At 40.0% G+C, this 17,500-nt stretch overlaps 1 protein-coding gene across 2 annotated transcripts in view; it reads left to right on the forward strand.

The window, feature by feature from the left end:
* Window positions 1-17,500, forward strand: part of tenm3 (teneurin transmembrane protein 3) — a 327,457-nt gene that overhangs the window by 167,710 nt on the left and 142,247 nt on the right. For both annotated transcript variants that reach the window (XM_070970867.1, XM_070970875.1), the window contains exons 10-16: window positions 1,688-1,810; window positions 4,019-4,102; window positions 4,622-4,746; window positions 8,451-8,706; window positions 11,296-11,397; window positions 12,042-12,236; window positions 15,815-16,015. In XM_070970867.1, coding sequence (XP_070826968.1) covers window positions 1,688-1,810; window positions 4,019-4,102; window positions 4,622-4,746; window positions 8,451-8,706; window positions 11,296-11,397; window positions 12,042-12,236; window positions 15,815-16,015 — 1,086 coding nt within the window. The remainder of the gene's footprint in view (window positions 1-1,687; window positions 1,811-4,018; window positions 4,103-4,621; window positions 4,747-8,450; window positions 8,707-11,295; window positions 11,398-12,041; window positions 12,237-15,814; window positions 16,016-17,500) is intronic.

Consider the following 17,500-nt stretch of genomic DNA (forward strand, 5'->3'; position numbering starts at 1 on the left):
TAGACAGCACTCTCCCATGACCCTTTGCTCCTGTCCTCGCCAGGAGGGGTTATGGGTAACAGGCTAGCACAGCAAGACTCTAATTTAATGAGGCAGAGAGGTGTGTATGTGTGTACAGAAGTGGTGTCTTTGAGTGTGTGTGTTTGGCAGGGGGTGCACACAGGGGCGGCGTGGGGTGTAATCCATGGCAGGGGTTTCTCTCACTAAATGTTCCCAAGTTGAATCAGTAATTGGTACTTGACACAACTATGTCTAATATCTGCTGTGGACACATGAGTCCAGGCTAGACTCCTCATGTGTTCTTTCAGTTTTAATCGTTTTTTTTTCTGGCTGGTATGAAGTGAATTTAACGACATTGAATATTATATATATGTCATTGAGGCTTCTAGAGGCTCCCACGGGCCACAGTTTAAAAAGCTCTGTGAAATGCACTGTTAGTGTGAGCTGCACTGTGTTACGGTGAGCTTAAGCCACTCTGGGGCCAAAACACAATTTCATTTGTTCACTATGTCCCACTGCACAAACTGAACTCTATGGTCATGCAACTGTTCCAACAATTTTATTCTACTGTAAGTGACAAAGGTGTTATTATGGTGTGATGTAATAAAAAAACAAGAAAACAAAACTGGCAGCTTTCTCACTGAAAGTTGATGAAATATATCGATCCCTTTACCTTGGTGGCCCAACAGCTATTTTTGCAAATCTTGTTTGTGGAGAACATTTTGATATTGAAGTTATACATACAGAAATTAAAGCATGATTCCTAAATTATATATGCTAGAGCATCTAAGGATAGGTATGAATCTATCTAAAATGTGTCATACAAGTGTGACAAATGGGCAGATTGCCGCAATGAGAGACCACATTCATGAGAACATCCATGTTCCCATTTAAGCACGTTTTGAAACCATTTTGATGCTGAATTGGTTAGTACTCTTTCCTTTAGCGCCACTCTCAGGACAAAGTTCTATGGCCACAGGTTTGTATGTCAGTATGTCAAATCCCATTAACAGCTCTGCTTACACGGTCATCTCAGGAGAGAATGTGTTTTGCAGGTGAGACTGAGGAAAAGTATTTAGTGTTGGAAATGTAATTCTGCTGTTGACCATGACTGCTTGTTGATTGGGGACACTGATGAGTGTCATGATCCAGCTAGTTTTAGTCTTCTCTCTCTGGTTGGGTCTGTTTGTGTCGATTTTGAATCAGGTGTAATTACAACACTATGGTGGACGAGGTCTGACTGTCCAGAGTTTACACTAATTTGAATGTTTTTGGCCTCAGAAAAATCTGGTTACATCTCAATTGATGCAAGAAAAGGGGAAAGACAGGAAGTGAGCAGATGATTTACAAGCTCAGACACACACACACACACACACACACACACACCCTCACAGATAAAGAGAGTAAACGTGTAGGTGGTAGAGGTGAGTGTTACATTGCGTTATGTCAAATTAGCTGCCGGAGGCTTTCTTTGATGCTAACATACTCCATCCCTATCTTTTCATGGGTACTGGTGCGTGTGTGTGTGTGTGTGTGTGTGTGTGTGTGTGTGTGTGTGTGTGTGTGTGTGAGAGAGAGAGAGAGAGAGAGAGAGAGAGAGAAACAGAGCTGTGAACTGGAATAGTTGTGTGTGGTGTTCCTCTCCTTATTTTCTCTCCCCTCATCCTTTCCCTCCCTCTCTCTCCAGCTATGCACCTGTTTGGTTTAAACTGGCAGCTCCAGGAGAGTGAGGGATATGGAGCATTTGAAAATGGAGGAGGAGGAGGAAGAGATACAACTCCCAACACCTTTATGGTGTCCACAGACAATGGTGAGTTCCCACTTAAACACAGTTAAAGTTTATCCTTTCTTCTAAGCGACCAAGAATGAGAAAAAGGGGCAAGCTCGAGAAAAAGTTTCTGTACGTGTTGACATAGAAATGGTCATGAGGCAGTAGGAAGACAGCCATTCACCTTCAAACAGAAATATGAAGTCTGTGATATTGACATTTTACACATCCTCATAGTAGCAACAACACAGACAACCTCGTCTTCTAATACTTCAATTCATATACAACTAATTCACAACTGTAAATTAAGCTCGTGCCAGTGCAGGAAGAAGAATGATGTGATTTACCGCAGTAAGAGTGCAGATGTCATGTAGGTGGATAGTTGTGCAAAGTATTTGATTGTGGAAGTTGGCTTATATATATATATAGTGGAATATCCATTTACTATAAGCATGAACTTATGGGCACAGAACAATTTGCAACGACGTCTGTTGTCTGATATGTTGATTTAAATAACATGATCTTAATAGCATTATGTTTCCTCCAAGGGATGTTGCATAATGTAATTCTCAGAAGAAATGATTGCCAATAAACAATCCCTCTCTCCACCCTGTGAGATAATGTGAACATAACAGACTTTAAATGAATACGTCCTTTCACAGTACAGCCTGCAGTGTTTTCCTGATAGTACCATGTGCCAGTTTCTGCAGAGCAGAGGTGAAAGGATGTGCATGTGTGTGACTACACATACAAGTTTCAAGTCAATTTTCAAGTCCCAAGCAAGTCCCAAATTATTGCATTGTGAATCAAGCAAGTCAAGTCAAGCCCCTGAAATAAGTCAAGCAAGTCAAGTCACCGCTCAGGTCAAGCAAGTCACGAGTCAAGTCATACAAAATTTGGATGATTTACCCCAGTTTTACATCAGAGACAGTGCTTATGAAAAGTTCAGTTTTATTTTCAACATTAATGAAGACTGTTGCAGCCGGCTTCCACCTCATAAATCTTACTGATGTTCAACATTGAGTGGAAATCAATAACCAGGCTCCTAAAAGAAGACCAGTTGAGAGTGGGATCGTGAGAGCTACACAGAGGGGTGAGATTCATCATAGCCACTCACTGCTGCTACTTACTCCTCCTATGAGCAAACGTAGTACATTTATTCAAGTACTGTACAAGGTACAAAGTACTTGTACTTTACTTGAATATTTTGATTTCATGCGACTTAACGCTTTTAGTCCACTTCATGGAAGAGGCAAATATTGTTCTTCTTACTCCACTACACTTGTCTGAAAGCATTTAGTTACTAGTTATTTTTCAGATGATGTGTCAAATGCTCTTCCTTTCCAGTGCAAACCATATATGTGATTTAGAGTTTTTCTGAAGGATTACGTGTTCCTTCATGGGTTGAGAAAATTCTCCTACTTCTTCAGATAAAATATTGAAAATCCCTCTTGGATTAGCTGGAAAATGTACTGACAGAAAGCTGAAAAAGAGGGCTGCTTTTCTGAGCTCATGACTGTTTAGAGATACATGATTCTTACAAAACAGTGATGCTGCAAACATATGAAGATCTTATAGAGTATGATGCAGGCATTGGACAGCAGTGGGAACCATTCCAGCTCCATGCCTGATAAAACCAGATAGCTCAGTAACAATGGTAAATACAGTTTGAATGTTATCGTGTAATGCATTTCCATCAACTCAAAATGGCTGGTGTTTAGGTGAGGTTGTTCAGGAGTCCACCAGGAACCTTTGTTTTTGACGTTGTGTCCCACACAAATCCCTGAGACATGCTTTGAATGCTCTTTGACTGTGCAGGACAAAACTTACTTATGGCCAAGCAGATAAAACATATGCAATGCAATGTGCATGTGATGATTGCCAATTTTTAGGTTTTCAATGCAAAGAACTTTTTTTTTAGTTAGGCTCACTTTTTAGTTCAGTTCCTCAGAAAATGTTGAGGCACAATATTGACACTTTGCTGATTGCATGTTGAAACTGTGTGATCAGATCCTGTGTGCCAGTATAGATTTTCTGACAACAAACATTCACATTGAAGCACAGAAAATAATACAATATCTGTATTCAAGATCAATATCTCCATATCTTTTATCTGAAGATTTCAGCACCTCAGTAGAGCTAAAACTACTCTCAGTACATCATTTATATAAAGTTATATTTGGACCATTGCAGAAATAGTGTTACATGGATGAAACTAAATAATTTACATTTGTGGATCTCTCTCTGCAGGTAAAATGTTTCTTTTAGAGAATAACACCATAGACATAGGAGAGGTGGATGTGGGGAGACGAGCCATACAAGATGTACCACCAGGTGAGTTACACACACCTACGTACATGTATATCTCTGTCTGGCCAATCCACTTTGGCATTCTGTGAGTGAAAGTGTAACATTTCTCACACAGCAAAACAAAGCACGACACAGGTTGTGGTGCTACTGCACTGATTATAATGACAGGTGTTTGTATTATTATTAGTATTATTATTTTTGTACTACTTTGTTGACCCAATCTGTATCAGTCAGGGTGGACTAAATAACAAAAACATCTCTGCCTTGAATGTGTTAATAGAATAGAATAGACACCAAATAATCAATTTTAGTGTAATAATTCATATTTCAGAGTAAATCATATTGTAGTACCAGTCATTAAAATGATCAAGTTAATATAAAGGAATATGCTATGAATAAGTGTCTGGGCATGTAAAATCCATACTTTGTTTTGTGAGAATGCTTATTTATATATGATATATAGAGGGGAAAACTCAAGGAGTGTTTAAATATTTAAATGACTGATTTTGACTGCTGCTGGTGTGTCGTCGTTCTTTATCCAAGGTGTGTTTTGGAGGTCCCAGCTATATATTGACCAACCGCAGTTCTTGAAATTCAACATCTCCGTCCAGAAAGATGCTCTTGTTGGGGTGTATGGACGCAAAGGCCTACCGCCCTCACACACACAGGTTAGTGTCACAAATGTGTGTGTATATGCATGTACGATTACATGTTCACTTGTTAATACAGCTCAAGAAAGTCACATTGAGTTTACAGAGTGTGAGCTTTTACCAAACCTTTTTTCCAGAAACTAAAGGCCCTTTCAGACATGCACCCATTTATCAATCTTGCATTATGTTCATGTTGGGCTCAGATGAGAATAAGTGCCTGACTCATGTCACTACGGCCAAAGGTCTGACCTCGTGACATTTCACTTTGGCTGACTTGGATGGCATCACACATCGCAACAAAGATAATATACTAAATAACTAAACTAAGAACAAACCAAACTGGTATGAGGAACTCATCAAGAATACAGGTAAGCAACTACATACAGCAGGAGTATATTATAAAAAATACAGCAGTATTGATGTGGAAATGCCTTAAAGGTTTCACTGTGAGGAGCCTGGATGAGTGTCCTTGCACTCACAACGGTCATTCATTAAGGGTTCAACAGTGAAAAAATTTTAAAATCCATTACTGAAGCAGTCTGTTAGAGAACTGAAAACACTCATCTTCCTTGCTTTCATAACCTTTTTGACTTAACGCTGTGTGTGTCACACCTCTCTCTGCGAAGTTATGCTATAAGAACATGTGCATCATCCACACTTTGAAGAGACCGATGCATCTAACTGAAGGTTCTTAACCACTCAATGACCAACCGGCTCTTCTTTTTTTCTCTTTTTATTTTGGCACGTTCAGCAGTTTGGTTTGATAGTTCAGTTCAGTAGCTCCATTAGTTTCATTAGTCATATTGTGAAAAACCTTTGAATAGAAGAAAAACAGAAATAGAATAATACAGATACATAAATGCTATTACAGTATTTACGGTATTACTGCCACAAACTATTTGCAGTTTCAATCCATCTGCAACTTTCAATCTTTTTCCCTTTAGCAACATTGTTTGTTGCCTTATTTTGCTAAATATGTGTGTGTGTGTCTGTCCAGACAGCAATACACTCTGCTCTTCCTAGGTTGCAAAATGTAGATAATTATATTTATTCAGTGCCTTTTTAATGTGTGTAAACCACACATATACACACATTGTATAAGAAATCAACCTGAAGCATAAGTAAGTGTTATAGTTATGCTGATGAGACACAGCAGAGGTGTGAGCATGTGTGGAGCTGCTACAGACAGCTGCATAGATTCAAATGAGAGCAAATCTGTTGTGTGAGATGTGCAAATAGGAAAAACGTGTCTGATAAAGCTTGTCAACAAAATTTCTATCAGGAGCAATCGAAAGGCAAGGTGACGTTGCCATAGAGCCCAGTTTACTGTATGTTGAGGCTATAGTTAGTGTTAGAGTTATAGTAACTTCTAGTTGTACTTCTGCAGTCATTTTGGTAGAAGTAATGCAAAAGTAGTGTAATCAGAATCACATTATTCCACACAGACAGTGATAGGCCACCTGGCCACCTGGATTATGGATCAAAGAAGGGTTTTAATATTTTGCCATTTAGCTTGCTGGTGATTCTTTTGTGTGTAGAAATTATGTTTTAGAAAGGTTGAAGTACAACTCTGAAATGGGTTTGCCACATATTATTTTTATTTAAAGGCTGCACATTAGTGATCAAGAACTTCTATTTTCAGGGCGTGGCGCAAAGTCAGGTCCGCTTTGCCGATGGGGCATGCAATATTTATTTTAAGGGGGATGTTCCACAAACAGAGAATGACCAAGAATTTGAGAGCACTATATTAACCCTAACCCTAACCCAAAAAGGTTGGATACTTTCAGTGGAAAAGTCTGAACAGCATGTTGGCTGTTATCTGTTATTAACCCAAATGTAAGTGATAATTGCCCTTTCTGCAGAGAGAAACAGTTTGTCACTGTTTGTTGGACTGTGTCAACAAATGCTCAGGATGTTTGAAGAAATCCATGTTCTTCCCAGGTTACAGATGCAGCCAGAAGTGGAGATTGAAATGTCCGATTTTTTGTTTTGGATCAAGCAAAAATTTACAGATAAATGTTTCATGTTCTGAGAGATAAGTTGAATTATACAGTCAGTTTAAGTTTGTTTCTGGATTTCCATGTTAAGTTTATAAAAATTAAGATTCCCAAAAATTCTCTCTCTCTCTCTCTCTCTCTCTCTCTCTCTCTCTCTCTCTCTTTCTTCAGTAAATGTCCTTTCATGTCTAAATGAAGCTATCAGTGAAAGTAATATAAAAGTCATGTCTGAATGACACATGCCATCACTAATAAACAGATAATTGCTGGCCTTATCTGTTTATTACAGTGATGGCATGTGTCATTCAGACATGACTTTTATATTACTTTTACTGATGTTACATATTCCGTGTCTTGAGTGTCTACTTTTAGTGCTCAGCACCTGACTACAACCCCTGATGGCACAGCTGTAAACTGTGTGAGAATACAAGGAGAAACTCTCAACACAACCTTATCTGGAGTAGAAAAGCTTGTACAAATCAGAGAGGAATCCACCTCCAGGACAGTTAAGCATGAAATAGATTCCATGGTAAAACTGACAGAAACATGGGTCATTGCACATGAGCGGTCTGGTACTGCAAAGAAATGGGCACAGTTGTTCATAGAAGCTAGAGCGGCACCTAAATCTACTGCCAAATAAAAAAAAAACAGCGCAAACCTCAACAGAATCTACAGAGATGTTTTCATCTGTGTCCCTAGAAATCTTATCAAATCAAATCAGTGGCTGCTACTCTTTTGAGATCTGTGACATAGCATTGAAGAAAGCCTGTTGTCAACCTTCCAGAATGCATTGGTCTTTCACTTTGTCTTTGTCTTTCACAGTGACAGTGCTAAAGAAATTCTGCCTCCCTAAATGTCAAAACCCCAAATCCCTTTTGCAATTCTGCAAGTGTATCTAGCAAAAGTACTTCATGGATTCTTAGTTTATAATGGAGCAGATAAGCTTCTTACAAAGCTAAACCGTCCCTTTAAAGACTCTCCACTTACATTTCTGTGTTGAATTTTGTCTTCTATCAAGAGACAAATCCACTTATCTGCAAGAGACAATGCCATCCCTATCACAGCTCAATGATAGTGCAGGGTGATAGACAGAGGGGGTGGGTGGGTGCGTGCGTGTGTGTGTGTGCGTGCATGTGTGTGTGTGTGTGTATGTCCTTGTCATAACCTAATCCATCTAAGTTCCCATTATTTTTGTGTCGCCTTTCAGTCCTCTTACCCTTGTGTAACAATTCTTTTAGCTGAGAAAATGTAAAGGCTATTCTGGGTAATTGTGGTTGTGTGTTATTAGCATGGGCTAATAGCCACATGTGATGATTCACAACTGTGAATGTTTGTGTTCATCTAAATTTGTGATTTGAACATTCAGCTGTTATTAAAACAGAGGCAAATCCATCCAATAATGGCAGCTTGTCATGGTGTCAAGAGTTTTATGAGTTTGCATTGGTGCTTGATGAAAGGTCAGAGGTCACTAAAATCCATACTCCTCTGAGGTGTCAAACATAATGGAAATTTTGACAATTGTTAAGATGGACTGTTGGAGTGAATAGCTAACCTTGCTAACCTTAGACCTTGCCACAGGCTAGGCAGCAAAAATGTGACATATACAGTGCTAATCAATGCAAACTTGGTTGATTAGGTGTCCATTGTTATTGTTATGTCAAATGTTCTTGTAGTGCAAAAATATCTTCAATGGTGTTTGAACTTCTGTGCATTTTTGTCTTCCAGTATGACTTTGTGGAGCTACTGGATGGCAGCCGCCTCATTTCCAAAGACAAACGAGCACTGAGTGACACGGATGCAGGACATGCACACCCAGCCGGTGTGCATGAGGAAGAGATGGGGGGAGGAGGCCGATACACACGCTCAGTCAATGTGCACGAGGCTGGCTTCATCCAGTACCTGGACACAGGAATCTGGCACCTGGCATTTTACAATGACGGACGCAACACAGAGCAAGTCTCTTACAATACAATCATCATAGGTGAGACACAGCTATGTGTTTGTAATAGTGAACTGTGTGTCGTAAGGTGGGGTCACATTGCAGTGGTTCAAATAAGTTATTTTTAAAATGCCAAACTGTGAAATCCATTGTGCATATTGGAGTTGATAATTTTCAGCAACATCACAGAGGGTATATGTCATCCAACCACATTTTAGGGAACTAAGTCAGGGCACACCTACATTTCTGCGATAAACATCATGACACTGACCTGTGATTCAAGTAACCTGCAAATTGGGCCTTTCCAGACAGATATGGAGCAGCCAGCCAGTGGGAAAAAGCAGCCAGCTGGGGGGTCCAGGGAACATTTTTTGTTGTAAAAGCCCAAATTTGGTGACTTCTGGCTTATTCAAATGCCACTATTCCATCATATACACTGATCTTAATTTTGCCTGTCTTATTGTGAACATGTAGTGAATTATTGTAAAGGAAAATAAGGCTTCTCCATATAGACTGTAAATTGCTATTCATAATATGAATAGCAATTTACAGTCTATATGGAGAAGCCTTATTTTAAATATTATTTAAAATCATGCCTAGTCCTGACTGACCAGACATTTGCAATTAATATAAAGTGTATGGTGCAGAAAAATATAATTCCTTTGCTTGATCATAGATATTACTGCAGGAAGTTCCAGTATGTCATATTTTATTTTTAAAACATGATTTGGAGCATCTGATCGGTCAATGGCAAAGAAAAGTGGACATTTTAAACTGTATTTACAGTACACAGCTGAGGCATAGCTGACATCTTTCTTAAGTGACAGAACCTGTTACTTTAACATCTTTGCCAGTTTTAGTGTGTGTCTGCAATGCCTTTTAATTAATCTTAGTTGATTCAGAAGGCCTAAGAGTTAGCAGTTTGAGTTAGCATGGAGGCTGTAGTCTCTGGTTGTGTTTGTGTGTCTTTCAGTTGGTTTGTCAAACAAACAGCAAACAGTGGTGCTGATTCAGCAGATTGTGAGCTGTAGTTTGTAGTAAACACACTGACCTCTTCAGCAGCTGTGTCTCTGGGCTAAGCAGAGTGGACAGGCCGGCTGTCTGCAGGGCGAGCTGCCCCTCCTCACACAGCGAGCTTGGGAAAACGATAGATGTAGCCAAGACTAACGTTTCTTGGTTTCCGTGGCGGCATAGTGGGGTTTGTTTTGAGAGCGGGCTGGAGAGAGAAGACTGACCAGGGAAGATGGTGACTGTGGGTGTGCACATTAATTTTGGTGACGACAAAAATACATGAAAACTTTGGACCTCATCACTATGAAAATATCATTCGCTGTGTGATCACACAAAAACAACAGAAGTTGAACCTCTGACTGATGGTTTAGGCTGCTGTCTTCCCAAGTATGCCACAGAGACATCAAGGATGGAGATGAGTCACATTGGGAAATGCTTCACAATCATCACACATGAATGTGACTGAATTGTGCTATATAACAATTATCCAACTTCTGCCCCCATTAGCAAAATTAGAGTTGACAGTCGTGTCTAATGTGGATGAAAGTGTGTGCTGAACACTGTAGGATACTGTGGTAAGAGAGATAAAGGTCTGTAGTCTTTAATATAATCAATGGTAGATACAGATGTCATGTCACAAGTTAATCTGGGTGCAGTGCAGTTTGCACGCCTAACAGCAATCTGTACGCTACATTTGAGCTGGGTATAAACATTTACCTCAGACCTTTCACTTTCAGGCTTAAAGAATATGAGCACATTCAAAACAGTCATGATACAATTACACAACATGAACATTTGGACAGTTTATTGATATTTGCAGTGTTCTGAGCAGTCATCAACAGCCTTCCACAGGGGAATATCGTCAGTTAATTCAAACTCCAGTTAATCCGTTTACACCACAGCTGGTGTTTTCACTGCATTAAGGATTTAATGCAACACATGCAATGGCTACAATGTACCCCAATTCAGTCACATTCAGGTTCCGCTAGTGTGAAGCGTTAACCAGTGTGTCTCCCTCTTTCCACCAGTTAAACCAGAACACTGTTTTCGCCTGGCCTGGGTGAAGCAACTGCTGAGAAGCTGCGTGCTACTTTTGAGCAGCATGGTCACACACAGCAGCTGCCGAGCGGTTTGGTGCTGCGGCATGGTCAGATGGTGCTAGACATCAGCCTGGCCTATTGGTGGAGATAGTGTATGGATGGAAGCCTGCTTCACATAGACACAGGAGTAAAGACATGTCGTGTCGAGTGTGTGTCTGACAGCAGACACACTGACAGCCGTCTGATAGCTGTGCTTTGCTAGGTAGAAAATAAAGGCTTGCACAGCCAAAATGTTAAAATCTTTCTCTGAGGAGAAGCTAAACTAGCCGTATACATCAGCAAAGAACACAAAATAGAGGACAGGGTAGGTCAGGAGGCCACTGTCTCATCAGGTCCAGACTGTGGCTGCAGCTTAAATGTTATAGAATGATGAGGGATTTGGAGACCTTTAAATAACAGTAGCACTGCTGGGACATCATCTGCACTGTTAACAGAGGGGATAGTGTATGTAAATATAGCTAACATGATATAAATTGTTTATGGAAATCTCTCTCTTTCTCTCCCTCTCACTCTCAATCAGAGTCGATTATGGAGTGTCCTCAGAATTGTCACGGAAACGGAGATTGTCTCTCAGGATTATGCCATTGTTTCCCAGGATTTCTGGGGCCTGACTGCTCTCGAGGTAAGCAGAGACACACACAAACGCTCTGCAACTAATAGAGAGGCAGTACATGTTGGGAGGTTGTTATCGAAGCACTGAGTGTGACCTGCATACTTACAGTCTGAGCTGTTTTACTGTTCAGTCTCTGTCTCTGTCCCTCTTCACCTACCTCTTCTTTTTGCTCTTCCTCTTCTTGTCTGTGTGTGTTCAGCAATTTTGCACAACCAAATGCTGTTTTGATACCATCAATCAACAGTGTGTGGCAGTGATGAGTGATCTCAGTCCTGGTAGATTAGTGCCAACTCCCAACAAACTTCCTCTCCTTGTCTTATTCCACTTGTCATTCAGATCTTTGATGTAGCAACTAAGAAGTCTAGGACTGACCCCAGCACAACTGAAAGTTTTAAGTTACAGTGACAAAAGACTGCATCCAGACCATGATTGAGCTATTTGTTATTCTTGAAGATGGACATAGGCCTTTGTTAAATGTATCATGTGCCCGAAAAGTTGCCTTTTTTATGACTGATTTGTTTTTTGTACAGTCCAGCCACTGTGGACAAAGTGAAAATTTAGGAGCTAGAGGAGGACTTTGGGGTGTCTGACATAATCGCTCTATAAAGCATGTTTGTCTTAGTGATCCATCTTCCTGCATGTGTCTGGTCCAGCTGCCTGTCCAGTGCTGTGCAGTGGTAATGGCCAGTATTCCCGTGGCCGCTGCCAGTGCTACAGCGGGTGGAAAGGCACTGAGTGTGACGTGCCAGCTAACCAGTGCATTGATATCCACTGTGGAGGACACGGCATCTGCATTATGGGCGCCTGCATCTGCAATACCGGGTATAAGGGCGATAATTGTGAGGAAGGTAAGCTTTTGTAGGTCTTGTGCCAAAATGTGTTAGTTCTCTAGGTTTATGTAAAATGTTGTGGTTCTGTCGAACAAGAAAAAAAATGACATGGCAATGAGACATGGTATTGTGTAGTATCTACAACCAATCTGTCTTTGATTCAACCCTCCTTCAGTGTTAATCTTGACTAGAATTTTTAGCTTTAATTCCAGTCTAATTTTTAATTTACCTGGTCGTATGCATTCTGTCCATATATCTACGACACAACAATACTTTACAGCCTTTGCATATTCGGCTGTGCAAAACCTTGTCATCCTACACTGACACTGATGTTGATGAGATGTTCCAGTAATCAAATCATAATTATATGAAATTATGATTCAATTGTCGTAATGTTATAGTAATCAAATTATTGGCCTGTGAATGGACCTTCTGTCACTGTGCTGTTTGATGAATTACAGGAAATGTCAGTGCCTGCCAGTACTTTATTATAATGTTTATTACCTGACACTGACTTTTCATATATTACTGAGGTCTTCTGCTAAATTCAGCATTATCTTTCACTCAGTAGAACTAATAAATCAGCACTTATAAAAATATTTAAATTCTATCATTAGAATGATATTATTCAGCCTTCCAGGTATGTTATGTTTTAACATATCATATTTATTTGCTTCATATGGATCTTAGTTAATACCGTTAATACCGATCTTAGTTAATATCAAATGATGTTAATTGTTAGTGTGTGTTTATGAGTTCTAAGAATTCTAAATGATCTTTTGGAAGGAGTAGTTTTTTTACCATAAGTCCAGCTCCATTAGATGTAACAATATATCAATTGAGCAAGACAAGATATTCACCAATAACGCTTTATCCACAAAGAACTTTAAGATACTCTAACATTAAATTTAGACGTGGAAGTGAATAAACACGTACATGTAATTGAATCAATCAACATACATAACTGATGCTGACCTTGGCAGATACTATGGAATGATAAGTCTTACGGTTTCTTTTCAAAGCATTTACAACAACTAATGCTTTGAAATGGCTAGTCTGGTCCATCAGAACAGAGCCTTTATTTCAGCTCTTCTTTACTCAGGACAATGAACAGAGGTGTGCAGGTCATTTTCGTTGTCAGTATTTTTTCCATTTACATTCTCATTACAATTTAGTCATGAAATAGGTTAAGAAGAGGCTGTTGACAGGTTAGGATAGTGTAACTGCTCCTCATTAAGAGGCTATAATGTACTGTAATCTGTCTGTCACATAAAAACACATACATGGTTACAGTCCAACTGCTGACAGGTAGTTGGCTGAATTATCTTAACTGGCTGCAGGCTGTACATTTAATCTGAATTGATCAATACTAATCTGCTATTTGTCTCTGTGACCTCATCACCCAGGCCACTGTGAAGCTCTGTCACAGTGGCTCGCCATCTTGGCAGTGCCTGACTCCCGGCTAATCCACTCAGAGCGGCAATGCAATTTGCATAACTTTAAGATTTAGTAGGATTTAAACAAGTTAGTTAAATCTAAATTCACCCCTGTACAGCTGTCATGAAGTGGGATATTACCGTTTTTTGTGCCCAGCTGTAAACATGTTTATTTCTGCTGTTACTTTTGGCATTTTGATATGAAGGTTTATAGGGACTGACTCGCTTTTGGAGTCAGCCTCAAATGGCCATTCAGACAACACTCGTCGCTCCTGCGTAAAAGGAGAGGGAACGACGCACTGCTGGGCAATGCGCTCTCAAGTCTGCCTCTTCCCTTAGGCTGTGATCCCGGGACCCAATTTCCGTCTTAATACAGTTTTATTTCCATCCAAGAGCTGTGCCAACAGCAGGCACTGCTAAGCTTGTGTCCATTTTGTCTTTCTTGTTCTCTTTTTTATCCATTTCATTCGTTGTTTTGGTCATTCTGCCAAATCAAACCGCTTTTTATAAGGAATCACAGGAATCACAGCAATCACAGGAATTGCTGACAGCTGAGTCTGCGTCCACCATTCATATCAAATACATTAAGTAGTAAAATTACCAGCATGGACAGTAAACACAACAATAAGCAAATCAATATAATCGGTGTGTGAATGAGGTACGTTCAAACATTTTGAAGCTGTGTTACTATTCATTTAATTTTGCTGAGTTTCATAATCATGACATGACACAATCATCCATTGATTTTACTGTCCATTCATTACTAGGAGCGCAGAGCGCATTTTTTCATTTTTTGGTCTTTTTCCCTTTTTGTAACAACCAATCACAGCTTTTAGAAGACTGCGTCATACCTAGCAATGGGGTCAACCATACCTCCTCACTAAGATAAAAGTTTCTGTACCCTCCTTGCTCAGTGTTGCTAAGCTAAGATTCCTTGCTAGGAATTTTAAGGCTAGGTTAGGAGCTCTCTTAGAGGACTCTAAGAAGCTTTGTGAATATGGGTCCAGGAGGTTGCCACTTGATACACACACACACACACACACACACACACACACACACACACACACACACACACACACATACACACATACAGTGCCTACACAGACATGCTACAATCTAGAGAGGTTCACTCTCATTTCTATACAGGTCCACACATTCACATCATCCAAGTATGTACAAATGCAGACATTAAGGTGTCCAGTGCTGTGTATACATGCACACTCATACACACTTTCAAATGCATATCACAGGCAACAGTAACCAGATTTTTCCGATTAGTTCAGTCTTCAGTCACATTAATCCTTTGTAAGTGAATTTATGAGGGAGACAGGTGAAAGTTAGAGAGAATTTGCCCTGAACAACCTGCAAATTACCTCAAAAACGCCATGTCTGATTTCTATGAAAGTATCACAGCCAAATTGTTGGGAAGAGAAGCACTGAAAGAGTTAACCTGCATGTGGAGGAGGGAAGACGAGCCTAGGTTGATGAGCGGCCGACAAAAAAGAATGGGGTTCAAGAGTGCTTATCCTGACCCTCAGCAGCAGAACACTGAGTTCCTTTGTTTGACAGTAGCTGCTTTCACATGTTTAAGATAGCTTTAAGCCGTGTAGTATTGTTGTCGAATGTAGTTATCTGAAAATATGCCTTTTTTTCTTATGATGATTCTTATTATACAATCCTAATGTTCCTTTTATTCAGATAAAATCAATCAGCACTCAAACACTGTGATAAAACAGTCACATCCATTTATCTCCTGACCGCACAGTCCTGTGTTTATCCTCAACCTGGCTTTTTACACAAATGAAATCTGTCTGTGAGAGGAATCTAGGAACAAATAATTAAAGCCATGCATATGTGAGGCAAGATATAAAATCTAAAATACATTTAGCAACATGTTGCTCAAAGTGCATTGTTCACTGATGTTTTAGTTCTGGTTTGACGCTCCACTGTTTTGGTTACTAGGTGTTTGACTTTGTCCTGCAGTCTCTGCTTCAGCTCTCCCCATCCAGTCAGCAAGTGTCAGCTTTTCTGGAAACATCTACATATAGGGGTTGTGAAAACCAGACTCAACCTGACAGACAAGCAAACCAAACAAACACTGAGCTTAAAGCACATGTATGTACTATATTGCTAACTCCCTCTCCTTATCTCTGTCTCCAGTGGACTGCATAGACCCCAGTTGTTCGGCCCATGGGGTGTGTATTCATGGCGAGTGTCACTGTCAGCCAGGCTGGGGCGGAGCCAGCTGTGAGATTGCCAAGGCCATGTGCCCAGACCAGTGTTCAGGTCACGGCACCTACAACGCAGAGACCAGCACTTGTACCTGTGACCAGAACTGGGCTGGGACTGACTGCTCTTTAGGTGTGTGTCATGTTTAATGTCATGTGTTGTAATGATCTGTCAGTGTTAAGGTTTTCCATCCATTTGATTTATTTCTTTTACAGAATCTATAAAGATATTAAACTTTATTTTAATAGCATTTGTAAAAGCTGCGTCACACCAAGCTTAATAAAATTAATAAAGGGATTTACAGAATCATTAACAGGGGATAACGAAGTGCAGGATCGGCATTAAATGAAAACAAAAAAGCAATTACAGAGCAGAACATAATTAAGATAACAGTGTTAGAGATGTGAGCCCCTAGGAACAGGCATAAAAGATATGATACATAGCTTTTAAAACAACTAGTAGCCTAAGACTTACGGTGAATAAGATTATGCAGAACATGTACCTGTAAACATAATTCTGTGGAGTGATTTAAAGGATGATAGTGCTTTAGCTAGGCTTAGTTTCATAGGCTGTGTACTGTTCTACAGCTCCACTACCCTGATGGCAAAAATAAAATATAAAAAAAACATGTTCACCTTTCAAAGTTAGCCAGGAGTTTGAAACAGTCAGGAGAATGTTGCCTGAGGATCTCACTCTTCAACTTGTGAGGAGGTACAAAGTCGTTGCTGTTCGAGTGGCTAACCCACATTCAGATTTCAGATCTCAGTTCCACTTCCTAAATTGCCAGAGAGCATGGAGTCGTAATTTACACTTCCAGAAGAGGTCACTCACTAGCAAAATGTAAAGTGATGAGTTTTTCTGCTGAGGGTAGTCTCCTATTTTTCTGTAGAGAGGAAGGGAGGCAGCTAAAAAGTAAAGACAGCAAGACGAGTGACAGAGATGATGCAGAAATATAGGTGAGATAGAAAAGAGTGGAGGAGGAACACAGATCAGTGACAAATGGCTTGGCATGAAAACAGACACTCCAAGAAAGGAGTTTGTGTGTGTGAATGTGGATTCTCTCTTCTATTTGTGTTGACTTGGACTGAGTATTGTCTTGTCAAAACCAGCACACATCCAATTTGGTCCAGTCCCCACACACACACACACACACACACACACACACACACACACACAGAAAAACAATGAAATAAATTACATGAACATACCTTTAGTTCTGGCTTGTTCTCTGTCAAAAAGTAATGGATACATGGATACAAACATACACCCACAGGCACTTCAGCCCCTAATGTACACAGCTTAATGGGACATAATAAGACACGCACACACCTAAATAAACTCATTGACTTACAGTTATTCTATATCACACTTTTCCAAACCAACCTTTGTCATGTGAGTCATACTGACACAGTACAGCATACACACAGACAGCAGTACATATCACAGATTCAGTCTAAGATGCGTTCACATACTGTACACAGATACAGGTGGAATAGGGACAGATTTGTGGGAAAAGCTTTGTAATACATTTTTATATTGACTGTTGAAAGAACTTAATCACAACTCTTGATAAACATCAGTTCATAACGCTGGTTGAACTGGTTCTGCCACGGCTCG

Source organism: Chaetodon trifascialis, chromosome 2 (assembly GCF_039877785.1).
Source record: "Chaetodon trifascialis isolate fChaTrf1 chromosome 2, fChaTrf1.hap1, whole genome shotgun sequence".
Taxonomy (NCBI): Eukaryota; Metazoa; Chordata; class Actinopteri; order Chaetodontiformes; family Chaetodontidae; genus Chaetodon; species Chaetodon trifascialis.